The sequence below is a fragment of the Mercenaria mercenaria genome, chromosome 2 (genome assembly GCF_021730395.1).
Source record: "Mercenaria mercenaria strain notata chromosome 2, MADL_Memer_1, whole genome shotgun sequence".
Classification (NCBI taxonomy): Eukaryota; Metazoa; Mollusca; class Bivalvia; order Venerida; family Veneridae; genus Mercenaria; species Mercenaria mercenaria.
In genome coordinates this window covers 93,102,464-93,124,008 of record NC_069362.1, presented here as the reverse complement: position 1 = coordinate 93,124,008, position 21,545 = coordinate 93,102,464, and the positions used below count along the sequence as shown (strand labels likewise).

At 34.5% G+C, this 21,545-nt stretch overlaps 2 protein-coding genes across 2 annotated transcripts in view; one reads left to right on the top strand and one right to left on the bottom strand.

Moving 5' to 3' along the window:
- LOC123562374 (diacylglycerol lipase-beta-like) overlaps positions 1-861 on the bottom strand; it is a 30,148-nt gene extending 29,287 nt beyond the window's left edge. The window contains exon 1 of the mRNA XM_053537241.1: positions 820-861. The gene's annotated coding sequence lies outside the window, so the exon portion shown is untranslated. The remainder of the gene's footprint in view (positions 1-819) is intronic.
- LOC123564592 (28S ribosomal protein S7, mitochondrial-like) lies at positions 849-18,004 on the top strand. Its single transcript, XM_045358288.2, has 6 exons — positions 849-959; positions 4,905-5,066; positions 5,540-5,603; positions 11,942-12,109; positions 14,921-15,058; positions 17,419-18,004. The coding sequence occupies exons 1-6, from the start codon at positions 895-897 to the stop codon at positions 17,494-17,496; spliced, it is 675 nt and encodes a 224-aa protein (XP_045214223.2). The 5' UTR covers positions 849-894; the 3' UTR covers positions 17,497-18,004.
- Positions 18,005-21,545: the final 3,541 nt, after the last annotated feature.

Genomic DNA, 21,545 nt, shown 5'->3' with positions numbered 1-21,545 from the left:
CCACAGTGTCACAGTCTTTACATTTTGCAATCTGTTTTAATCATCCTCAGTAACATTAAAACAATTCCACACAGGGTCCGTAGGTTCCATGGTTACAGGATAGAAATTCATCAACATTGTGATCTAAATTGGAAAGTTGATTTTCATGAGTAACACCACAGGTGGCACTAACGTACCTAGGATACAGTATGGGTCCATGAGTCATATGCACTTAAATTTACTACAATTATAATGTTTTCTGAGGAAAAAATGACAAAAAGCCATTTTGAAAAAAATTTGGCTCCTCATTGTCACAGGAGCAAAATTTTTTTCAAAATCAGTGAAAATGGCTTTTTGTTAGCAACATTAAACATGCTTCATCACCTTCATTTTATAAAGAATAAGTGTGTGTATTTAATTGAATGTAACTTTATTTTTTGACAATGAATGATACGGATGCTTTGAATAAGGCCTAAAAAAAAAAATTCTTTGTTTCCGGTAACATGCTCAAAAAAATTAGGGTAGGTAGGTCGGAAAAAAATTTTTTTTTGGAATTTTTTTTTATTAAGGGAGACTTTTCGGAAATTATTTTTGTGTCAAAAAATTAATACAAATAAGGGGGTCATGCCTTTAGAGCATCAGGAAGTTGATTTTTAACATCACTGACCATGTTTAAAGCATAAAAAGTGCAGTTTGGCAACTTTTTGTCAAAAAGTTGAAAAAATTATTCTCCAAGGCCATAAAAACATTTAGGGTCGGGCCAAAAATTTAGGGTAGGTCGGGATACCGGAAACAAACAATTTTTTTTTACGCCTAAACCAAAAAATACATAAATTTTACTTGACAACTTCTGGACTCAAATGACAACAAAAGTGATTGTCACAGATAAGATTTTTACACAGTGCACCAATTAAAATGGCAGCCTCCTTGCGGAATGTCACTCGTTTGTTTTTACAAGATAAACGACCGATCTGTGCTATGTAATTTTATTCGTTTAACTATTTTAGGTTTTACAGGTTTACAGAAAAATGACAAATGTTTAATTTCCAGTTATTCAACACCGCACTGAAGGTTTATCTGGCCCATCTGCAGTCGTAAATTCGGACAACCTGTTTTCGGATATATTTTGCATTTGCACATCTAAATCTTGTTTTGCTACAAAAACTTAGGGTGTACATCCAATAACAGAACTTTAATTCTGTGTTCAGACTGTTTGGTAAATTTTGCAATACTGCACAGTGCTCGAATTTATGCTTGCTAAGTTGCTTACTTGCAAAATGCACTGAACATTGGAAGTTAAGATTTCATTACCTCACTTGCATTTTTCGTTGCAAGTGCAGATTTTTTTGCCAAATGATCCACAATTTTAATTTGCAATCTCTATTACTGCTCTTTTATTGATAGATCATGGTCGTTTCAGTGTATCAGAATGGTTAGTGTTATTAAAGGAAGTTGATAATACCTTGTATAATGCATGTCAGTTTATTTTGTCACTTGAGTTGACAAGTACTCACAGCAATACTGATGATGTTTACTATATGTACTTGTTTTTGGTAATCAGTAGTTATAAACAGGTCTCTTTCAAGTATGCGGCTGAGTAAGCACTGTGCTTTAATGTTGCCACAGTGCTTAAAGTTTTCTCCACTGCATCTTAAATTTACCAATAGCATGTGTATTATCGATTAAGGGTGCACAATGTTTCGTCGAAAACCATTTTGTAGATATGACATTTCATGGAATATAATATATTGTCGACATGACATTCTGCCAAATCATGATTTACACAAGAATTTTTCCCTAATCATAAGCTTAGAAGGTTGAGGACAATTATATTATCGTATCTTACTAGTTTATAAAAGTCAATACAATTTACAAACATATAAAATATTTCATTAGGTTGAAACTTTTGGTCTGAGACTTTGCTATTCATGAAAGAGACATTTCTATAATAGTCACAGTTGGAAACAATACTTTGATGATGCAGTGGGTTAAAAGAGACATTAGTTAAAACATTGTAGTTTGGTTTTGAACAGATGTTTGTTTTATATATTCAGTTTGAGCAATCATTAGGTTTATATACATTTAGTTTGTACTAGACATTAGTCTGAGACTTTGGTTTGAAACTAATAAAGTTGAAATCAATAGCCAATGAAGTGATTTCATATAATTCCTGTTCTGTCACTGAATTTTGAAACATTTAATATATTGTATATATGCTTGGCAAAAAATGTTACACTGTCAGTTCTGCTGCCACTTACTGTATCCCCTCCATTGCCTTGCCACTTGGGCAAAACTCTTGAGAGAACCCATAGAAACCATTTATAATTGTGCCAGTTTAAACAAGTTACTACTGGTTTTAATTGGATTTTTGGTTCCCTAGATGCAAGTGTTGTTTTTTAGCTCACCTTGTGATCACCCTTCGTCCGTCTGTCGTCCGTCCACAGTTTCCTTGTGAACAGGATAGAGACCATATTTTGAATTTGATTTTTTATTAAACTTGCACACAACTTGTATTGCCTTAATATCTCGGTTCCTTTCGAAAACTGTTGAGTTATGGCCCCTTAAAGGGCCAAAATTTGCCATGTGTGGCTTGTGAACACGATAGAGACCACATTTTGAGATCAACTTTAATAAAACTTGCACACAACTTGTATTGGCATAATATCTCGGTTCCTTTCGAAAACTGGTGAGATCCCATCATGGGTTCCAGAATTCTGGCCCCTTAAAGGGCCAAAATTTGCTATTTTTGGCTTGTGAACACGATAGAGACCACATTTTGCAATCAACTTAAATAAAACTTGCACACAACTTGTATTGGCATAATATCTCGGTTCCCTCTGAAAACTGGCCAGATCCCATCATGGGTTCCAAAGTTATGGCCCCTTAAAAGGCCAAAATTTGCTATTTTTGGCTTGTGAACACGATAGAAACAACATTTTGCAATCGACTTTGATCAAACTTGCACACAACTTGTATTGGCATAATATCTCGGTTCCTTTTGAAAACTGGCCAGATCCCATGGGTTCCAAAGTTATTGCCCCTTAAAGGGCCAAAATTTGCTATTTTGGCTTTTGCAGCCATATAGAGACTTCATTTACGATTTTTTTTATACAAACTTGCAAAATATCTTCAACAACAATAAATCTTTGATTCCATGATAAATCTGTCAGATCCAATCATAGGTTCTGGAGTTACGGCCCCTGATTGACCCCTGAAAGAGCCAAAATTTGGTAATTTTTACCTTGTGAACATGATAGAAGTGACATTTTATATTTGACTTTAACCACACTTACACACAACTTAAGTCACATTATGATCTCAGTTCCTTTCGAAACCTGGCTAGATTCCATCATGGGTTCTAGAGTTATTGCCCCTAAAAGCGGCAAAATTTTCTATTTTGGCCATTTCAGCCTTACAGAGGTTTCATTTATGCTTTGATTTGATACAAACTTGCACAGAATGATTATCATGATGATCTCTAGGCCTGGATTGAAACTGGGTCATGGCGGGTCAAAAACTAGGTCATCAGGTCAAATCAAAGAAAAAGCTTGTTAACAACCTAGAGGCCACATTTATGACCCTATCTTCATGAAACTTGGTCAGAATGTTTATCATGATGATATCTAGGCCAATTTTGAAATTGGGTCAGAAAGTAGGTCATAAGATCAAATCAAAGGAAAAGCTATTTAAAATTCTTCAGGCCACATTTATGACCCTATCTTCATGAAACTTGGTCAGAATGTTTATCTTGATGATTCCTAGGCCAAGTTTGAAACTGGGTCATATGGGGTCAAAAACTAGGTCACTCAGTCAAATCAAAGGAAAAACTTGTTAACACTCTTGTTCATTTGATGTGCATGAAACTTGGTCAGAATGTTTGTCTGCATGAAATATCATATGAATTTTTATCTGGGTCATGTAGGGTCAGAGACTAGGTCACCAGGTCAGCTAAAAGAATAAGCTTGTTTACACTCTAGGGGGCACATTTTTTATTCTATTTTTATAGATGGTCAGAATGTTTATCATGAAGTCTTGGACGAATTCAGATCTGGGTCACGTGGGGTCAAAAACTAGGTCACTAGGTCAAATCAAAGGAAAAGCTTATATACACTCTAGAGGCCACTTTTTTTCTCCAGTCTTCCTGAAACTTTGTCAGAATGTTTGTTTTCATGAAATTTTTGACAGTTTTGAATCTAGGTCATGTGGGGTAAAAATCTAGGTAACTAGATCAAATCAAAGAAAAATGCTTATTTACACTCAAGAGACTACGTTTTTTGGTCCAATCTTAATGAAGATTGGTCAGAATATTTGTCTCCATGAAATCACTAGGTAAAACATGTTTACACAGTTATGGTGTGTTACACAGGTGAGCGGCCTAGGGACATCTTGGCCCTCTTGTTTTGTTTAGTGAGAAGAAAAAAAATACGCAAAAAATGTCTTTCAGTGCTGACGATAGAACATATAGTCTTTGTCAAATTGCTTAGTTTATATGTTTCTTACTTCAAATGTTCAAAGTGAATGCTTGGTTTGTCTGATATTTCAGTCATCGTTTCATACATATTTGTTCATAATATTAATTTATGTCTACCTTTTTAAACCTAGTTACCTACACTACATTGAAGCATAAATTTTGAAAGAATTCCTATCAGCATTTGAAATCTGATGTAACCTGAGGTAAAAAAAATGTTGCATGTGAATTCTGAATAGTAATTGCTTGTTATGTCTGACTTTTACTCATTTGTGTACTTGAATGTTAGAAGAATATAAGTAAAAAAAAATATAAGTCAACCAAGACTTATTTATAACAGTTAATGAAATATTCTGTCAACTTGGTATATTCAAAGTAGCCAGAAAGGATTGCCTACACTTTTTTATAACCCTTTGCATTAATCCTCTTGCAAATTTTATGACAATGTTTTTTTCAGATGTGTAAGAAACTTAAGATATGACAGCAAGTTTGTAGAGAGTACAAAAACTCTGGAAGCTTTAAAGGAACCACTAGCAGAAGATGATAGTCGTCGATTCAATAAGATAAAAGCTGCACTAACAGACGACAACACATTCACAGATTTTGATCCAGTTGTACAGTATGTTTTGAACAAGCATTTTAGTTTTACATAGTGCAAAATTTGATCTAATTTAGGACATTGAGCAGAGTTTAGAAGCATCTAATAGACAGCATCAGAGCTTTGCAATTAATAAGCAAAACTTCACATTAAGAAGGGGTTGATCCCTCTAAACTTAAAGAAGTTGGGAAAAGTACTTCTAGCAAAAATACTGAATCTTAGTAAAATTAAAACAATGCATTTAATGGAAATTTTATGAACCAAGCATCCCTCTCATACTTAGGATTATCAATTTTTCATTATGCAACATGCATAGTAAATATATGTATTAGAGGTGAAACCTATGAATCCTGTTGACATTGATGTGGATTTAATTCTAAATCAACTTGGAGTCATATTACATTTGCATTACCTGTCTGTCCATCTGTCTGTCCACCCAGCCATCACACATTCTTGTATATTCTACTCCTACAGTTTTATTTGATATGTTTCAGAAAGTTTACAAATATGGTGATGGAAAGTGGACACAAAGTAGTAGCAAGAACTATTGTTGCCAAGGTAATATGTAAAATCATGACAGTTTTTTTTTCTTATTCAGTTAAACATAGGAAGTATCATAGGCTTTCTTCAGCTCATGTCAACTGGAGGTTCAGGAAGAGCTGTTAGTGAAGGTGGATGATTTGGCATCTATTGTCTGTAACCCTTCGTCCACAGTTAATGTAAACATCTTCTCCTCTAAAACTGTTGGTCAGAATTACTCCACACTTGGTCTGTAGCATCCAGGCAAGATCTTCTTTCAATTTTTTTTTCAAATGATTTGTCTGACCCCTTTAAGGGGTCGCTAGAGCTATAAATAGAAAAAGAATTAAATAACGTTTTCCTATGAACTGCATGATACGGTAAATGTTTATCTGATTTGGTCTGTAGCATCATTACTTATATATGGCCCTCTAACAAATTTGTTTAAATAGGGCACCTATTTTAGGGGCTGCTAAAGGTGAAAATAAAAATATAACAGGTTCAATAATTTTCATCAAACTGTAGCATTGTTACGAGGTCCTCTCTCAAATTTGTTCAAATGAGGGGACTTGGCCCCTTGAAAGGGTCACAAAAGCTAAATATAGAAATATCTTTAAATGACTTCCTGTCATGAAGAACTTGATGTATCTTCATCAAACTTGATTTCTAGTATTTATATAAGGGGCTCTCTCAGATTTATTCAAATGGGGGCACTTGGCCACTTTAAAGGGCCGCTAGAGCTTAAAATACAAATATACAAACACCTTTAAATAACTTCTTCCAGGGCTCCAGATAAGATGCGTATTAGCATAAATTACGCTTTGAAATAATGCATATACGCATGTCTGATAATTTTTAAGCGTATAAAACATATATGAAATTACAGAAACGCACCTATGACAAAACCTGAATCCTCAGGATGCTTAATGTAACAGAGCATGGTCAGCATTAATTCTCCCACATTGAACATTCACATGCATTGAATGGTACTCTATAAACCTAGGTTAAACGATAATATTATACACTCAGTGTGTGCATAAATTAAACAGTTGTGAATTATTATATTGATGGTACAGTAGTGTATTTTAAAGCGGTGTCCATTTAAAATATCAACTTCTGGTGCGGAGTAAACAACAAAAATGTCTCTTTCTTAGAATGTAAAAAGTGAACAAACACTCTACACATTCTTTAAACCAACAAAAATTTATCCCCAAAACAGTTAAAGGTATATTGAGTATTTTCTACTGGATTCGGTAGTGAGTGTGAAGCCAAAGCAAGCTAAGGGGGAAAAAAAGAATCAAAAACCTGAATGCTGAATTCATAACTTTAACATGTCCAAAATATTGCAGAATGATACTAATTTTACTTGGGTAATGATTACATTTTACTTGGACTTTCTCATAGACTCTCTGTGTAAAATCTCAAATTTTAAACTAAAATAAAGGTATTAAATCCAATAAGATTTCAATGAAACTTTAAAATTTTGTTGTTTGTAGTATCATCTGGGGCATTTGCAGTGAAAAATCTTGATTTCTAAAATAGTGTATATTTATTTCTAAAGTCACTATGTTCATTGTAAATATATTTCGTTATACTCAAGTGGAAACTGGTAGGTACTCTAAAATGCAGCTCTGTGATTGGTCAGTTAGGACCCCTGATGTACGATGATGTCATGATAAAGTTATGAACTAAAATTGAACAGCAAACAAATTCATGGGTGTTACACCCAAGAAATATGTTATAAAACTGATTTCTGTTCTTTTATGCCCCCGAAGGGAGACATATTAGTTATTAACTGTCCGTCCGTTAGTCACAATGTTAACTTTTTGCATGCAGGCACTTTACTCGCGAACCACTGCACCCAGGACCTTCAAACTTCACATGCTGATAGTACTTATTGAGTAATTATCTGGAGCCCTGTTCTTCTCATGAATCGTTAGATGGATTTCCTTCCAACTTGGTCTATAGCATCATTTTAAGGTCCTCTCCCAATTTTTAGCTTGACTGTTCGAATAATAAGGAGAGCTAATACACTTGCCACAGTGTTGACATCGGCTCCTGCGTTAGTTATACTTTTTATGAAGTCCAATATCTTCTTCATTTATACTTAAAACATTCATTTTCAGACTTACTGTACTTTTATGAGGCTGTTTAGTGCTCATATTAAATTGATGCCTTTGAGTTTAAATCCTTGCACAACATGCATAAATCGATCATAATTAAGCAAAAATCGGCAAATTCTTATCAAAACCATACAGTATTTCAGAAAAAAAACAGAAATTCAGATAAATTAATACACAGCACGATAAAGTGAGAGACATTATTATGTCTCCTGCATGTACTAGGGGAGATATATTGAATTATTGCTGTCTGTCAGTCTGTCCATCATGGGGTTTGTCCACATAACTCTTCCAACACCGCTGGTGGGTTTACTTAAAACTTCCGAAGAGTGATTATTGCCAAGCCTAGTTGTGCATGACTTCGCCATTTTCAGGTGCGATGATTTTTAGTGGAGTTATAGCCTTTGATTCATCAAATTTTATGATGTTCTGGCCACTTCTCTAATATTACTGGACATATTTCCACCTAACCTAACTGGAGTGATCAGTGCTGAGCCTTGTTATGCATATTATTAGCATGTTCCGGTTCATTAATTTTAAATTGAGTTATGACCCTAGATTTGTTGAAATTTACCTTGTCCATGCAACTGCTATAATACCTGGAGGAATTACTCCAAACGTTACAGAAGTGATCATTGCCAAGCCTAGTTGTGCATGTTATTAGCATGTTGCAGTTCTGTGATTTTCAGCAGAGTTATGGCCCTTGATTTGTCAAATTTATTTTGATTTGGCCACTTCTCTTGTATACATGTAATAGGGTGGATTTCCACCAAACCATACAGGAGTGATTAGTATCAAGTCTTGTTAACAAAGTTTGTGAGTGACAAGTGTGAAGTGTAATTTTGTATATTATTGGCATGTTCGGGTTTAATTATTTTTAGTGGAGTCGTGACCCTTGATTTTTCGAGTGCATTGATGTCTGTGCTACTTCTATACCGCTAGATGGAATTTCACCGAACAGTACAGGAGTGATCACTACCAAGTTTAATTGTGTATATCTCTGGAATGTAATGGTTCATTAACTTTCCTTTGAGTTATATATGGCATTTTATAATATCTAAGAGGCAAGTGGTGGAAGACATAAGTTGTTTTGTGAAAAACAATCTTTCATTGTGTATATTGTTGGAATGTTACGATTCAGTGATTTTCTCTGGAGTTTTCTCTATAATTTCTGCTTATTAAGTGGTTGAAGACACATGTTTTTTGGATTACTCTGTTATAATACTTTTCTGAAATTACTCATTAAAAGATGTTTAGAATCAGATAGTTCAAATGATTTTATAAAATAAGTTGCATTTGATATTGTAAGAAATTTTCGTATTTTCTTTATGAAATATTCATTTTTTAATAATTTAAGGGAGAAAAATTCCTAGTTTAACTACAGTGAAACACCGCTCGCTCGAGGTCGCAAGGGGATGAGCAAAATGCTCGAGTTATCCATGGTTTCGAGCGACCCAAACATTGACCAACATACGAAGAAAAATTGAAGTTTTATTGTATCAATTGTCATCGGGACCATTTGCAGAGGAAACGGTGATGCATAATAATAACAAACCCGTGACATTTAAAAAAAACGTATCACAAAGGTTATCTATGATATAATAAGTAATAAAATACTTGCTTTCATCTAAAGCAGATAGTAATTGATCAGTATTTGATCAATAAAACTTTTCTTTAACCTTTCATCAATAATTAATCTCATTATCAGATCAAATATAACGACAAACAAACGTTTAAGATAGTCGGGGAATAGACAACGCAATTTTCACAGCGTGCGAAAATTTTTAAATAACCGATACATTCTGATCGCCGAAGCTGCGAAATATTTTGACACCTCTGCTCGAGTTAGCCAGAAGCAAACAAGAGTAAATCAATCCACAGGGACCAGGTGTCATGCTCGAGCGATCGAGTTATCGATGCTCGACCCAGCCATGGTAATTTCACATAGAAAATAGAAGGAAATCGGCCAGGACCACATGAATTGCTCGAGCGAGCCCGGGTGCTCAAGTCACCGATGCTCGAGCGAGCGGTGTTTCACTGTAGTTTTATATTTCAGACTCCAATGAAAATTTCCAGGAGAAGATAAGAGTAATGATTATTGCTTTATTTAGAGAACAAAATGTGTAAAAACATAATTATGCATTTGGCAAAAATTATGAAACCCTATGTTAATATATGCCTTCTATCTAAATGTTTATACAAGCACGAGGCAAATATTGCCAAACAGACTAAAATAGGTGGGCTGCAAGACAAAAATACTGGTACATGTAGCCCAATTTGCAGTTTTCTGAAACCCTATATATTGTGATACATATTTCTTGCACATCACACTTGGAATTCCTATTATTTTGCCCATGCCAGCAAAACCAGGCTGGCAGAAGTTAGTGCTTTAAATAGTGCGTCTGTTAGTGCGGTAAATGCTTTTAATGAAAACTTTGTCTTGAAGGCTTTTGATTAGTGAATTGGACTTATTTCATCCAGTTCATTGAAAAACATTTTGACTGAACCAAGCTTGAAGTGAATGCTGCTTTTGTGATGACTGAAATCTAATAAGCAGGAAGTAATACCATTTTTAGCTCGACTCTTTGAAGAATAAGTAGAGCTATCCTACTCACCACGGCGTCGGCATCGGCATCACACCCTGGTTAAGTTTTTCGTACCAGTCCACTTTTTGACAAAGTTTTTTGAGATAAAGCTTTGAAACTTTCAACACTTGTTTACCATCACCATGTCCAGTTATAGGCAAGAGTACGTAACTCCATCTAGGATTTTGGCTGAATTATGGCCCCTTTTTGACTAAGAAATCTTGGTTAAGGTTTTCGTACCAGTCCACATTTTGACAAAGTCTTTTGAAATAAAGCTTTGAAACTTTCAACACTTGTTTACCATCACCATGCCCAGTTGTAGGCAAGAGTACATAACTCTGTAAAGCATTTTGACTGAATTATGGCCCCTTTTGACTTAGAAATCTTGGTTAAGTTTTTTGTACCAGTTCATATTTTGACAAAGTCTTTTGAGATAAAGCTTTGAAACTTTCAACACTTGTTAACCATTACCATGTTCAGTTATAGGCAAGAGTACATAACTCCATCAAGGATTTTGGCTGAATTATGGCCCCTTTTGACTTAGAAATCTTGGTTAAATTTTTTGTACCAGTTCATATTTTGTGTAAAGTGTTTGACATATGGCTTTGAAACTTTTATAACTTGTTCATTATAATAGTCTCTATCAGTAGACAAGAGTATATAACTCTGTCATCAATTTTGGCTGAATTATGGCCCTTTTGGATTTGGAAATTGGTTCTGTTTTCGTACATGTCCATGTTTTGTCAAAATTATTTGACATATGGCTTTTAAACTTTAAACACTTGTTTATCATCATGATTTTTATCTGTAGGCAAGAGTACATAACTCTGACAACTATTTTGGCTGAATTATGGCCCTTTTTGAACTTTGAAATTTGTTCAGGTTTTCTTACAAATCCGCGTTTTGTCAAAACTATTTGAACTGTGGCTTTGAAACTTTTAACACTAGTTTATCAACATGATTTCCATATGTAGATGAGAGTACATAACTCTGTCAACTTTTCTGACTGAATTATGGCCCTTTTTGGACTTAGAATTGGTTAAATTTTTCATACAAGTCCATATTTTGCCTAACATATAACATAACAGATTTGCCATCATGGTCACACATTGCCATTTAGTGCAAGACTAATCAAAATTCACAAGTACAGGAACATTTTTGTGTTTAATCCATTATTTCTTTTTTCTGAAAATCTGTGGTAATATTTTGACCCCATTCTTCAATCAATTTTTCGAATAGTCGTGCGCGCTGTCATCCGACAGCTCTTGTTTTTCATTTCTATATATCATGTTTTTATTGCGTGTTTATTTTTTGTCCCTTCTGTTAGTCTAAATTTAATTATGATTAATGATAAACATCATATTGATTTGTACGCGGAGCCACAATGTCTTGTGACAATGACATATTGACCTGTGTGAAAATCTTCACAAGGGCACTTGTAAAGGTATGATTCAGAAGTCATGTCAGAGCATTGTGTTAACAAGTTAAAGCCAATGCACTGGATCATAGTGATTGGCACAAAAAAAACCTACCAACCTTGTTAAATGTTTTGGCAATTTTCTGGGTCAGTATCACTACTTTCAGTCCGATGTATCTTTAACTGACCCACAGGCAAATGAAAACATTTTTTATCTCGATTACTCTTTCATGATTGTTTCTGTACATTCTGCAGGCATTTGAGAATGTGAAAAGAGCACAATTAGAAAGATATCATAAGGCAAGTGAGGAAGAGAAAAGTACAATAGAACTTGATCCAGTTATTGTGTTCCGTCAAGCTGTAGAAAACGGCAAACCTTTACTCATCACAAAAAAAGTTTTGAAAGGTGGTCAGTCTTATCAGGTATATTGTATTTGACATTTTCCCTATTAATTAAAGCTTTCTATATCTTTATTACTGTTTGATCTGCCAAATCCATTACAGGATTTTTGACCTTAATTTGCAGATTTGGGGAAAAGTAAATTATATATTATTCTAAAGGTCTCCAAGGGTGATAGTAGGATATGTTTTTAACTTTTTTTATATCTTTTATTATGTCAGTTTTATAGTCAAAGATGCGTTTTTAGCTCGACTATTCGAAGAATAGGGGAGTATCCTACTCGCACCGGCTTCAGCGTGAGCGTCACACAAATGTTAAAGTTTGCGTACCACCCCAAATATTTTCAAAGTCCATTGAGATATTGCTTTCATATTTTGCATACTTGTTTACCATCATGACCCCTGTCTGTAAAAAGGAGGAGGCAACTCTATCAAGCATTTTGACTGAATTATGGCCCCTTTTCGACTTGGAATAAATGTTAAGTTTGCGTACCACCCCAAATATTTTCGAAGTCCATTGAGATATTGCTTTCATATTTTGCATACTTGTTTACCATCATGACCCCAGTCTGTAAAAGGAGGAGGCAACTCTATCAAGCATATTGACTGAATTATGGCCCCTTTTCGACTTAGAATATGCTTATTGTAATGTTAAAGTTTTACTCATTGCTTATATTATACTATCAAGCACTGAGAATAGTCAAGCAGGCTGTCCACTGACAGCTCTTGTTTCTTTGTACAATTCTGGCCAATAAATTATGGTTTAATTTTTTTAATGAAAATATTTTAATGTTGCTTTCATGAAAGCTTTTGAACAATCATGAAACTTTTAAAGAAAAATCAAGGAAAATGCTTGTTACAGAAAAGGAAAATTAATTTTATAACAACCATAAAAGTCTGAAAATTGTTATTTTTTCTTTTTTGTTGTCATTGGAAGTCTCTTTTGCTGTGATGAATTTATTTGATAAAATGATGATTTAAAATACCTAACTGTGAGCAACTATTTAGGAGCTTAAGTGGTAAACCACTGTATTGTGATTAAAGTTTGCTTTATTATGGGGATGGTGCTATGTTGAGATGTATAGTTAAATCCTGTTAGTCATAATCATTTAAGGTTGGTAGACATTTACGTACCATAGAAAATAACAAAGGACTGTTTGAGTTTCTTTAACAAGTAGAAAGGTATTGGCTAAAGTTGGTAGTCATATTGAGCACTGTTTCAGACATGATAAGTAAATTTACTAATCTATGTTCTTGTTCTCACCTTTAATGGTGACTTTTTACCAATGTATATTATCATTAAGGTTGGTAGACATTTACGTACCAAGTCATAATCATTTAAGGTTGGTAGACATTTACGTACCAAGTCATAATCATTTAAGGTTTGTAGACATTTACTTACCAAGTCATAATCATTTAAGGCTGGTAGACATTTACGTACCAAGTCATAATCATTTAAGGTTTGTAGACATTTACTTACCAAGTCATAATCATTTAAGGTTGGTAGACATTTACTTACCAGTCATATCATTTAAGGTTGGTAGACATTACGTACCAAGTCATAATCATTTAAGGTTGGTAGACATTTACGTACCAAGTCATAATCATTTAAGGTTGGTAGACATTTACGTACCAAGTCATAATCATTTAAGGTTTGTAGACATTTACTTACCAAGTCATAATCATTTAAGGCTGGTAGACATTTACGTACCAAGTCATAATCATTTAAGGCTGGTAGACATTTACTTACCAAGTCATAATCATTTAAGGTTGGTAGACATTTACGTACCAAGTCATAATCATTTAAGGTTTGTAGACATTTACTTACCAAGTCATAATCATTTAAGGCTGGTAGACATTTACTTACCAAGTCATAATCATTTAAGGTTGGTAGACATTTACTTACCAAGTCATAATCATTTAAGGTTGGTAGACATTTACGTACCAAGTCATAATCATTTAAGGTTGGTAGACATTTACGTACCAAGTCATAATCATTTAAGGTTGGTAGACATTTACGTACCAAGTCATAATCATTTAAGGTTGGTAGACATTTAGTACCAAGTCATAATCATTTAAGGCTGGTAGACATTACTTACCAAGTCATAATCATTTAAGGCTGTAGACATTTACGTACCAAGTCATAATCATTTAAGGTTTGTAGACATTTACTTACCAGTCATAATCATTTAAGGTGGTAGACATTTACTTACCAAGTCATAATCATTTAAGGTTGGTAGACATTTACTTACCAAGTCATAATCATTTAAGGTTGGTAGACATTTACGTACCAAGTCATAATCATTTAAGGTTGGTAGACATTTACGTACCAAGTCATAATCATTTAAGGCTGGTAGACATTTACTTACCAAGTCATAATCATTTAAGGCTGGTAGACATTTACGTACCAAGTCATAATCATTTAAGGTTGGTAGACATTTATGTACCATAGAAAATAACAAAGACTGATCTAGTTTCTTTAACAAAGTAGGAAAGGTATTGGGCTAAAAGTTGAGTAGTTCATATTGAGGCATCTGTGTTCAGACATGATAAATAAATTTACATTAATCTATGTTCTTTGTTCTTCACCTTTGGTTAATGGATCTTTTTCACCTAAATGTATTATTACTGCATACATGTAAGCATTTTTCCCCCAGATTGAGCAACAAAGGTCACTGCATATATGAAAAGGAACTAAAATAAAAGTTGCTGTAGAAAATAAAAAAGCAATATATTAAAGACAATATAATAGAACTAGTGAAAAGAAATAGATGTGATATCATCACTGTTTATGCATATACAAATGAAACATCAGTTGTTTTCTGTTCACTTTAGGTTCCAATAGCAGCATCAGCAGCCAGGCAGAATTTCTTAAGTTTGACATGGTTGATTGAAGTTTCAAAAGAAAAAGATAGGTCAGTGCGCTTTTATGACAAACTTGGCGAAGAAATTGTGGCAGCTTATTACAATAAAGTGAGTATTAATCATTTTATGAGTCATCAAGCTGACTGGCAGATAACCATTGTGTTACTCAGGCACACATGTTAGCCTGACATAGGCATGGGGTCTTTTACCTCTGCTATTAAAGAAGGAAAGTTATCCTATGACATTCCTCCATCATTTGACATTCCTCCATCATTGAAGCAGAAACATTATCATATGACATTCCTCCATCTTTAAAGAAGGAAATTTATCATATGACATTCCTCCATCATTAAAGAAGGAAATTTATCATATGACATTCCTCCATCTTTAAAGCAGAAAAGTTATCATATGACATTCCTCCATCATTAAAGAAGGAAATTTATCATATGACATTCCCCCATCATTAAAGAACGAAATTTATCATATGACATTCCTCCATCATTAAAGAAGGAAATTTATCATATGACATTCCCCCATCATTAAAGAAGGAAATTTATCATATGACATTCCTCCATCTTTAAAGCGGAAAAGTTATCATATGACATTCCTCCATCATTAAAGAAGGAAATTTATCATATGATATTCCTCCATCATTAAAGAAGGAAATTTATCCTATGACATTCCTCCATCTTTAAAGCAGAAAAGTTATCATATGACATTCCTCCATCATTAAAGAAGGAAATTTATCCTATGACATTCCTCCATCTTTAAAGAAGGAAATTTATCATATGACATTCCTCCATCATTAAAGAAGGAAATTTATCATATGACATTCCTCCATCTTTAAAGCAGAAAAGTTATCATATGACATTTTTCCATCATTAAAGAAGGAAATTTATCATATGACATTCCCCCATCATTAAAGAGGGAAATTTATCATATGACATTCATCCACCATTATAGAAAGGAAGTTATCATACGACATTTTTCCATCATTAATGGAAAAAAGTTATCATATGACATTCCTCTTCCATTAAAGCAAGAAAGTTATCATATGACATTTCTCTTCCATTAAAGGAAGAAAGTTATTATATGACATTCCTCCATCATTAAAGCAGGAAATTTATCATATGACATTCCTCCATCTTTAAAGCAGATAAGTTATCATATGACATTACTCCATCATTAAAGAAGGAAATTTATCATATGACATTCCCCCATCATTAAAGAAGGAAATTTATCATATGATATTCATCCACCATTATAGAAAGGAAGTTATCATATAACATTTTTCCATCATTAAAGGAAAAAAATGTATCATATGACATTCCTCTTCCATTAAAGGACGAAAGTTACCATATGACATTCCTCTTCCATTAAAGGAAGAAAGTTATCATATGACATTCCTCCATCATTAAAGCAGGAAATTTATCTTATGACATTCCTCCATCATTAAAGCAGGAAATTTATCATATGACATTCCTCCATCATTAAAGGAGAAAAGTTATCATATGACATTCCTCCATCATTAAAGCAGGAAAGTTATCATATGACATTCCTCCATCATTAAAGCAGGAAAGTTATCATATGACATTCCTCCATCATTGAAGCAGGAAAGTTATCATATGACATTCCTCCATCATTAAAGCAGGAAAGTTATCATATGACATTCCTCCATCTTTAAAGCAGGAAAATTGTATAACATTCCTCCACCATTAAAGCAGGAAAGTTGTCAAATAACCTTGCCCTTCACCATTTAATCGGGAATCTTGCCATATAATTGCATCAACCATTATTAGCAAGAAAATTGTCATGTGATATATTGCTGGAAAGTTGCCATATGATTTTAGCAACCATAATAGTGGGTCATATGATATATTGCTCCACCATTAAAGCAAGAAAGTTGCCATATGATCTTAGCAACCATTACAGCAGGAATGTTGTCAAATGATATATACTCCACCATTAATTCAAGAAAGTTGCCATATGATCTTAGCAACCATTATGGCAGGAAAGTTGTCAAATGATATATGCTCCACCGTTAAAGCAAGAAAGTTGCCATATAATCTTAGCAACCATTATAGCAGGAAAATTGTCAAATGATATATGCTCCACCATTAAAACAAGAAAGTTGCCATATGATCTTAGCAACCATTATAGCAGGAAAGTTGTCAAATGATATATGCTCCACCATTAAAGCAAGAAAGTTGCCATATAATCTTAGCAACCATTATAGCAGGAAAGTTGTCAAATGATATATGCTCCACCATTAAAGCAAGAAAGTTGCCATATGATCTTAGCAACCATTATAACAGGGAAGTTGTCAAATGATATATGCTCCACCATTTAAGCAAGAAAGTTGCTATATGATCACAGAACTAATAACACTTTTTACAGGTCTTTTCCTCAAGCATGTTAAAACAATTACATGTACTTGTTCTAATAATACATATTTCAATCTATTTCAGGGTGGTTTAATCAAGAAGAAACAAGATATGCACAAACTTTGTGAAACAAATAAAGCCTTTGCACATCTTGCAGGCTGATTTTAATGCTGTGTGATACTTTTTGTTTACTTCTGAAATGCCTCATAGGAGGTAATGATTGTTTTTATTTGCTAAAGATATTCACAACACAATTTTCCTTGAAACAGACAATATGATTTCTTTGAATCAGACTACATATATGAATTGGTCAGGATGATGGTGATGATGGATATAAGTCTGACTGATGGATCTTGTTATATTTATTTCACTGTTATAGGTGTAACTGACATCTTAAACATTTTTTTGTATTAAGAATGATGTTTTTGGTACATCTACTGAGAAATTCTGTTTTACTAAAACATTAGTATGAGTACAATTGTTCAGACAGCTGGAAAATTCAGTTGAAAACATTGGAAATGAAGTAAAGTTTTTAGCTGCGAGCTTGACTTACAATTAAGCACAAGCTGGACCTTATTACTGTTTCTGGCATTTTTTAGCAGGTCAATTTAGGCATCTGTATTTTTATTGCCATGTGATACCTAAGAATATTAAATGGTTGAAAACCTGATTTCTTATGTTATACATTATAGTATACAATATGATTTGTTTTAAAAAGTAGCAAACCTGTGTGTTAAGCTCATCTGCTGCAGGAAGTGCTAAGGTTGAGCTGTTGTGATCACTCACCATTGTCGATCCGTCCGGCTCCGTGCACTTTGAATGTGTGAGGTGTGTTTCTACCCAGAACTTGAAGCCCATGCCCCAAGCTGTTTCATGTATAGATGGAGTGAGCTTGTTTCACAGACAATGTCTCGTTTGTCTGTAGTATTATTTAAGAAGCTGTAAAGGAGATTGGACCTTTGTCTCCAGCCAAAATTAAATGTCACTTGATAGTTGTTAAGAACGTGTGGGTGAGTGTTTCAGCAGAATTTAAAGTCCATAGAAAGGTATGGCGAGATCAGACTGTGCCCTCTAAAATTAGTTGATGCTAATTAAGTTCACAATGTTGAGTGTTTCAGCAGAATAAATATATTTTAAGTCTCTTGATCAAGCTATTTCATTTCTAGAAAGAATGAGCTTGTTGCACAGATAGTGTCTAACTTAATTAATTTTTCTCTGTAAGCGTTTACTTACAGTAGCTACTGAGGTAAGATACGATCTGTGCCTCCTGCCAAAGTTGAATATTACTTACATGTAAATGATTCTTTCACCAGACCTTTAAGTCGAGACTTGAAGAGAACAAGCCATGAATTAGTTTCTTGCATAGAGTATGATGGACTATTCTAACCATAAGCCTAATTTACAGAAACTGCTATGGAAAGGTAAGGTATGTGCCTTCTGTCAAAATTGATGTTACTTATGTGTTTCACCAGAATTTAAAAAGTCTACGGCGAGATCAGACTGTGCCCTCTAAAATTAGCTGATGCTAATTAAGTTCACAATGTGTGAGTGTTTTAGCAGAATAAATATATTTTAAGTCTCTTGAACAAGTTGCTTCATTTCTAGAAAGAAAGAGCTTGTTGCACAGACAATGTCTACTCTCTTGTCTAATTTACAGAAACTGCTGTGGTGAGATAGAATCCAGATAGAATGGGCTATAGTTGTACTAACTAGAATTTCTTTCTGTAAGCCTAATTCATATAAGCGACCATAGTAAGATCAGATTTGTGCTTTCTGCCAATATCAATGTTACTAAATATTATAGGTATTGAAATTGTGTGAGTGAGTGTTTCACCAAAACTTAAAGCCCGAAGAACAAGCCAGTTCGTTTTTAGAAAGAATGGGCTTGTTGCAAAATGTCTTACTCATGTAGCTTATCTATAAAACCTAATTTACAGACGTTGAGATGGTAAGAAAGGAACTGTGCTAGGCTTTAAGAATACTAAGTATGTGAGTGAGTGTTTCACTAGGACTTGCAGCTCATGGAACAAGCTGGTTCATATCTAGAAAGTATGAGTTTGTTGCACAGATACTATCTCACTACAGTTTCTGTATAAGCATATTTTACAGAACTTGCTATAATAAGATAGAATTTGTGCCTCCTGCCAAAATTAATTATTACAAAGAAGGGATTAAAATTTAAAACACATGGAAGAAGCTGGTTCATTTCTAGAAAGAATGGTGTTGTTACACAGGTGATGTCTAACTAGTCTTTCTCTCTGTAAGTCTTTATGTACAGAAATGACTAGGTTAAGATGGGATCTGTTACCCGGGAATTAAACGTAAGTAAGGGCAAAGTTACAGGCACTGACTTGTGTGAAATGGGCTGTTGTAAATCGGTGTATGGATTCAAGACATTATACGAGAGCCATAGAAAATGCATTCAAATCCGCGGTGATTACGTTGAAAAAGTGTGACTGAATCTTTTCATGGCGTCACTTATACGCTGGCACGCTTTACTGTGTTATTGTTATTTGCTGTAACTTATTTATTGTTGAATAATTTTACCTGATATTTACACATGGACAAAATATATCAACCTTCAAGAATATATATTTCAACATACAGAGTTGCATTCAAGTTTATTTTCTAACAACAGTCTACGAACTTCCCGATCATCCCTCGTACATTAAAAGGACGTGAAGTCTTACAAAAAGTTGTACACCAGCAAATGAAACATATGAGCAAATGCATTGCCAGATATTATACTCGATGTAGACTACCTCTGTAGTTCAAACTCATTCTTAAACCCTAACAAATATTTTCATTACGTGTTCTTTTTGGGTACTTTAGGACACATTGTATATATTTCCAGAATTCCAGTTATTTTGGCAGACTGAAAAATTATGACAGTTTCTTTTAATCAGCAGGCGATGGACAAGTGATTCGAAGTCGACTTCTCTTACCACCTTACCATTCTAAAGTGTAGTAATTTTCCCAAACTGTAAACGTTTTTATACATTTTTGGTGACACCTTTATCTATACGAAGCGATCATTTCTGTAAAATTATGATCGTATCTTACTACTGGTTCTACTGAACAATGTGTCCTAAAAGAATGAGAAAACCGTATAAATTGTTCATCTGTACGCCAATTTCGCACGATTTTTATTTGCCGAAGTTTCTTTCAGGCCAGTTGCGCGCGCATCGATTCGATATAGGCCTACTGGGACATGCGGCTCGAACGTGTATCCTGTTTTCACCCGGTACACCGATTCCGCCCGATTTGTACCAGTTTCGGTCGGGCTTGATGTATGCGCATCAATTATTTAGACAAGCAGGACATGCCCCTTGAAATAGCGCGATCGAAACATCACGGCGCGTTTCGGTGTACCGAATGCTGCATGAATCAAGCTCATTTATCACGGCGCATTTCGGTGTACCTATCTTGTATGAATTGTGCTTACCTGTTGACTGCAACAGAGGCCTAATTCAGCAAAGAGTATTGAAAAAATAATCGGCTGGCAAGAGAAAAAATGTTAAGCAGAAAAGGTAGGGTGCGCGGTATGTATGTAAGGTACATTGTACTGTGCATTGTTGGACTTATACTTTTCCCCTGACTTTTTTGCCACCAATATTTTGAAAATATGCCCATATTTTCGAGAACCTAGATTTCACTATTATCTGTGTATGGACTTCAGAGTCTTACAGATGGCTGCATTGTTATGGATTTTAAGAAAACATACAAGTACATGATTTCTATATCATTTATTTCTTTCAAATCTCTATGTTTAGGTGATTTCTGCTGATATAAGTAAGACGGTCTATGCTAAGCGACTTGCTCAAAGTCCGGAATTGTAAACTTTTGGGAGAATAGAAATTGTCCAAACATCTGAATCTAAACTGAGTGAATCCTCTGACTGTAAACATCCGTCTTGCTGTAGAGAAGTCCTCGAGAAACTACATGATTCAAACCTCACAAAAACTGTAAAAAAGGTAAAGGTAAAGTTTCTTGTTTAACGTGGGTAGCCGACGAAAGTCCCCGCCTGGAATGGATGGAACAATTTCCAGCCGAGCCCGCGGCAGGCGTCATATTTACCTCCCCAGCATCCAGTCTAGGCCGATACTGCTGGAACAGTGTCAATTTAGGTAAATCACCCAGCACTGAACACAAGTCAGGATATCAGCCGCGACCGGGAATCGAACCCGGGCCGCTGGCATTATAGTCCAACC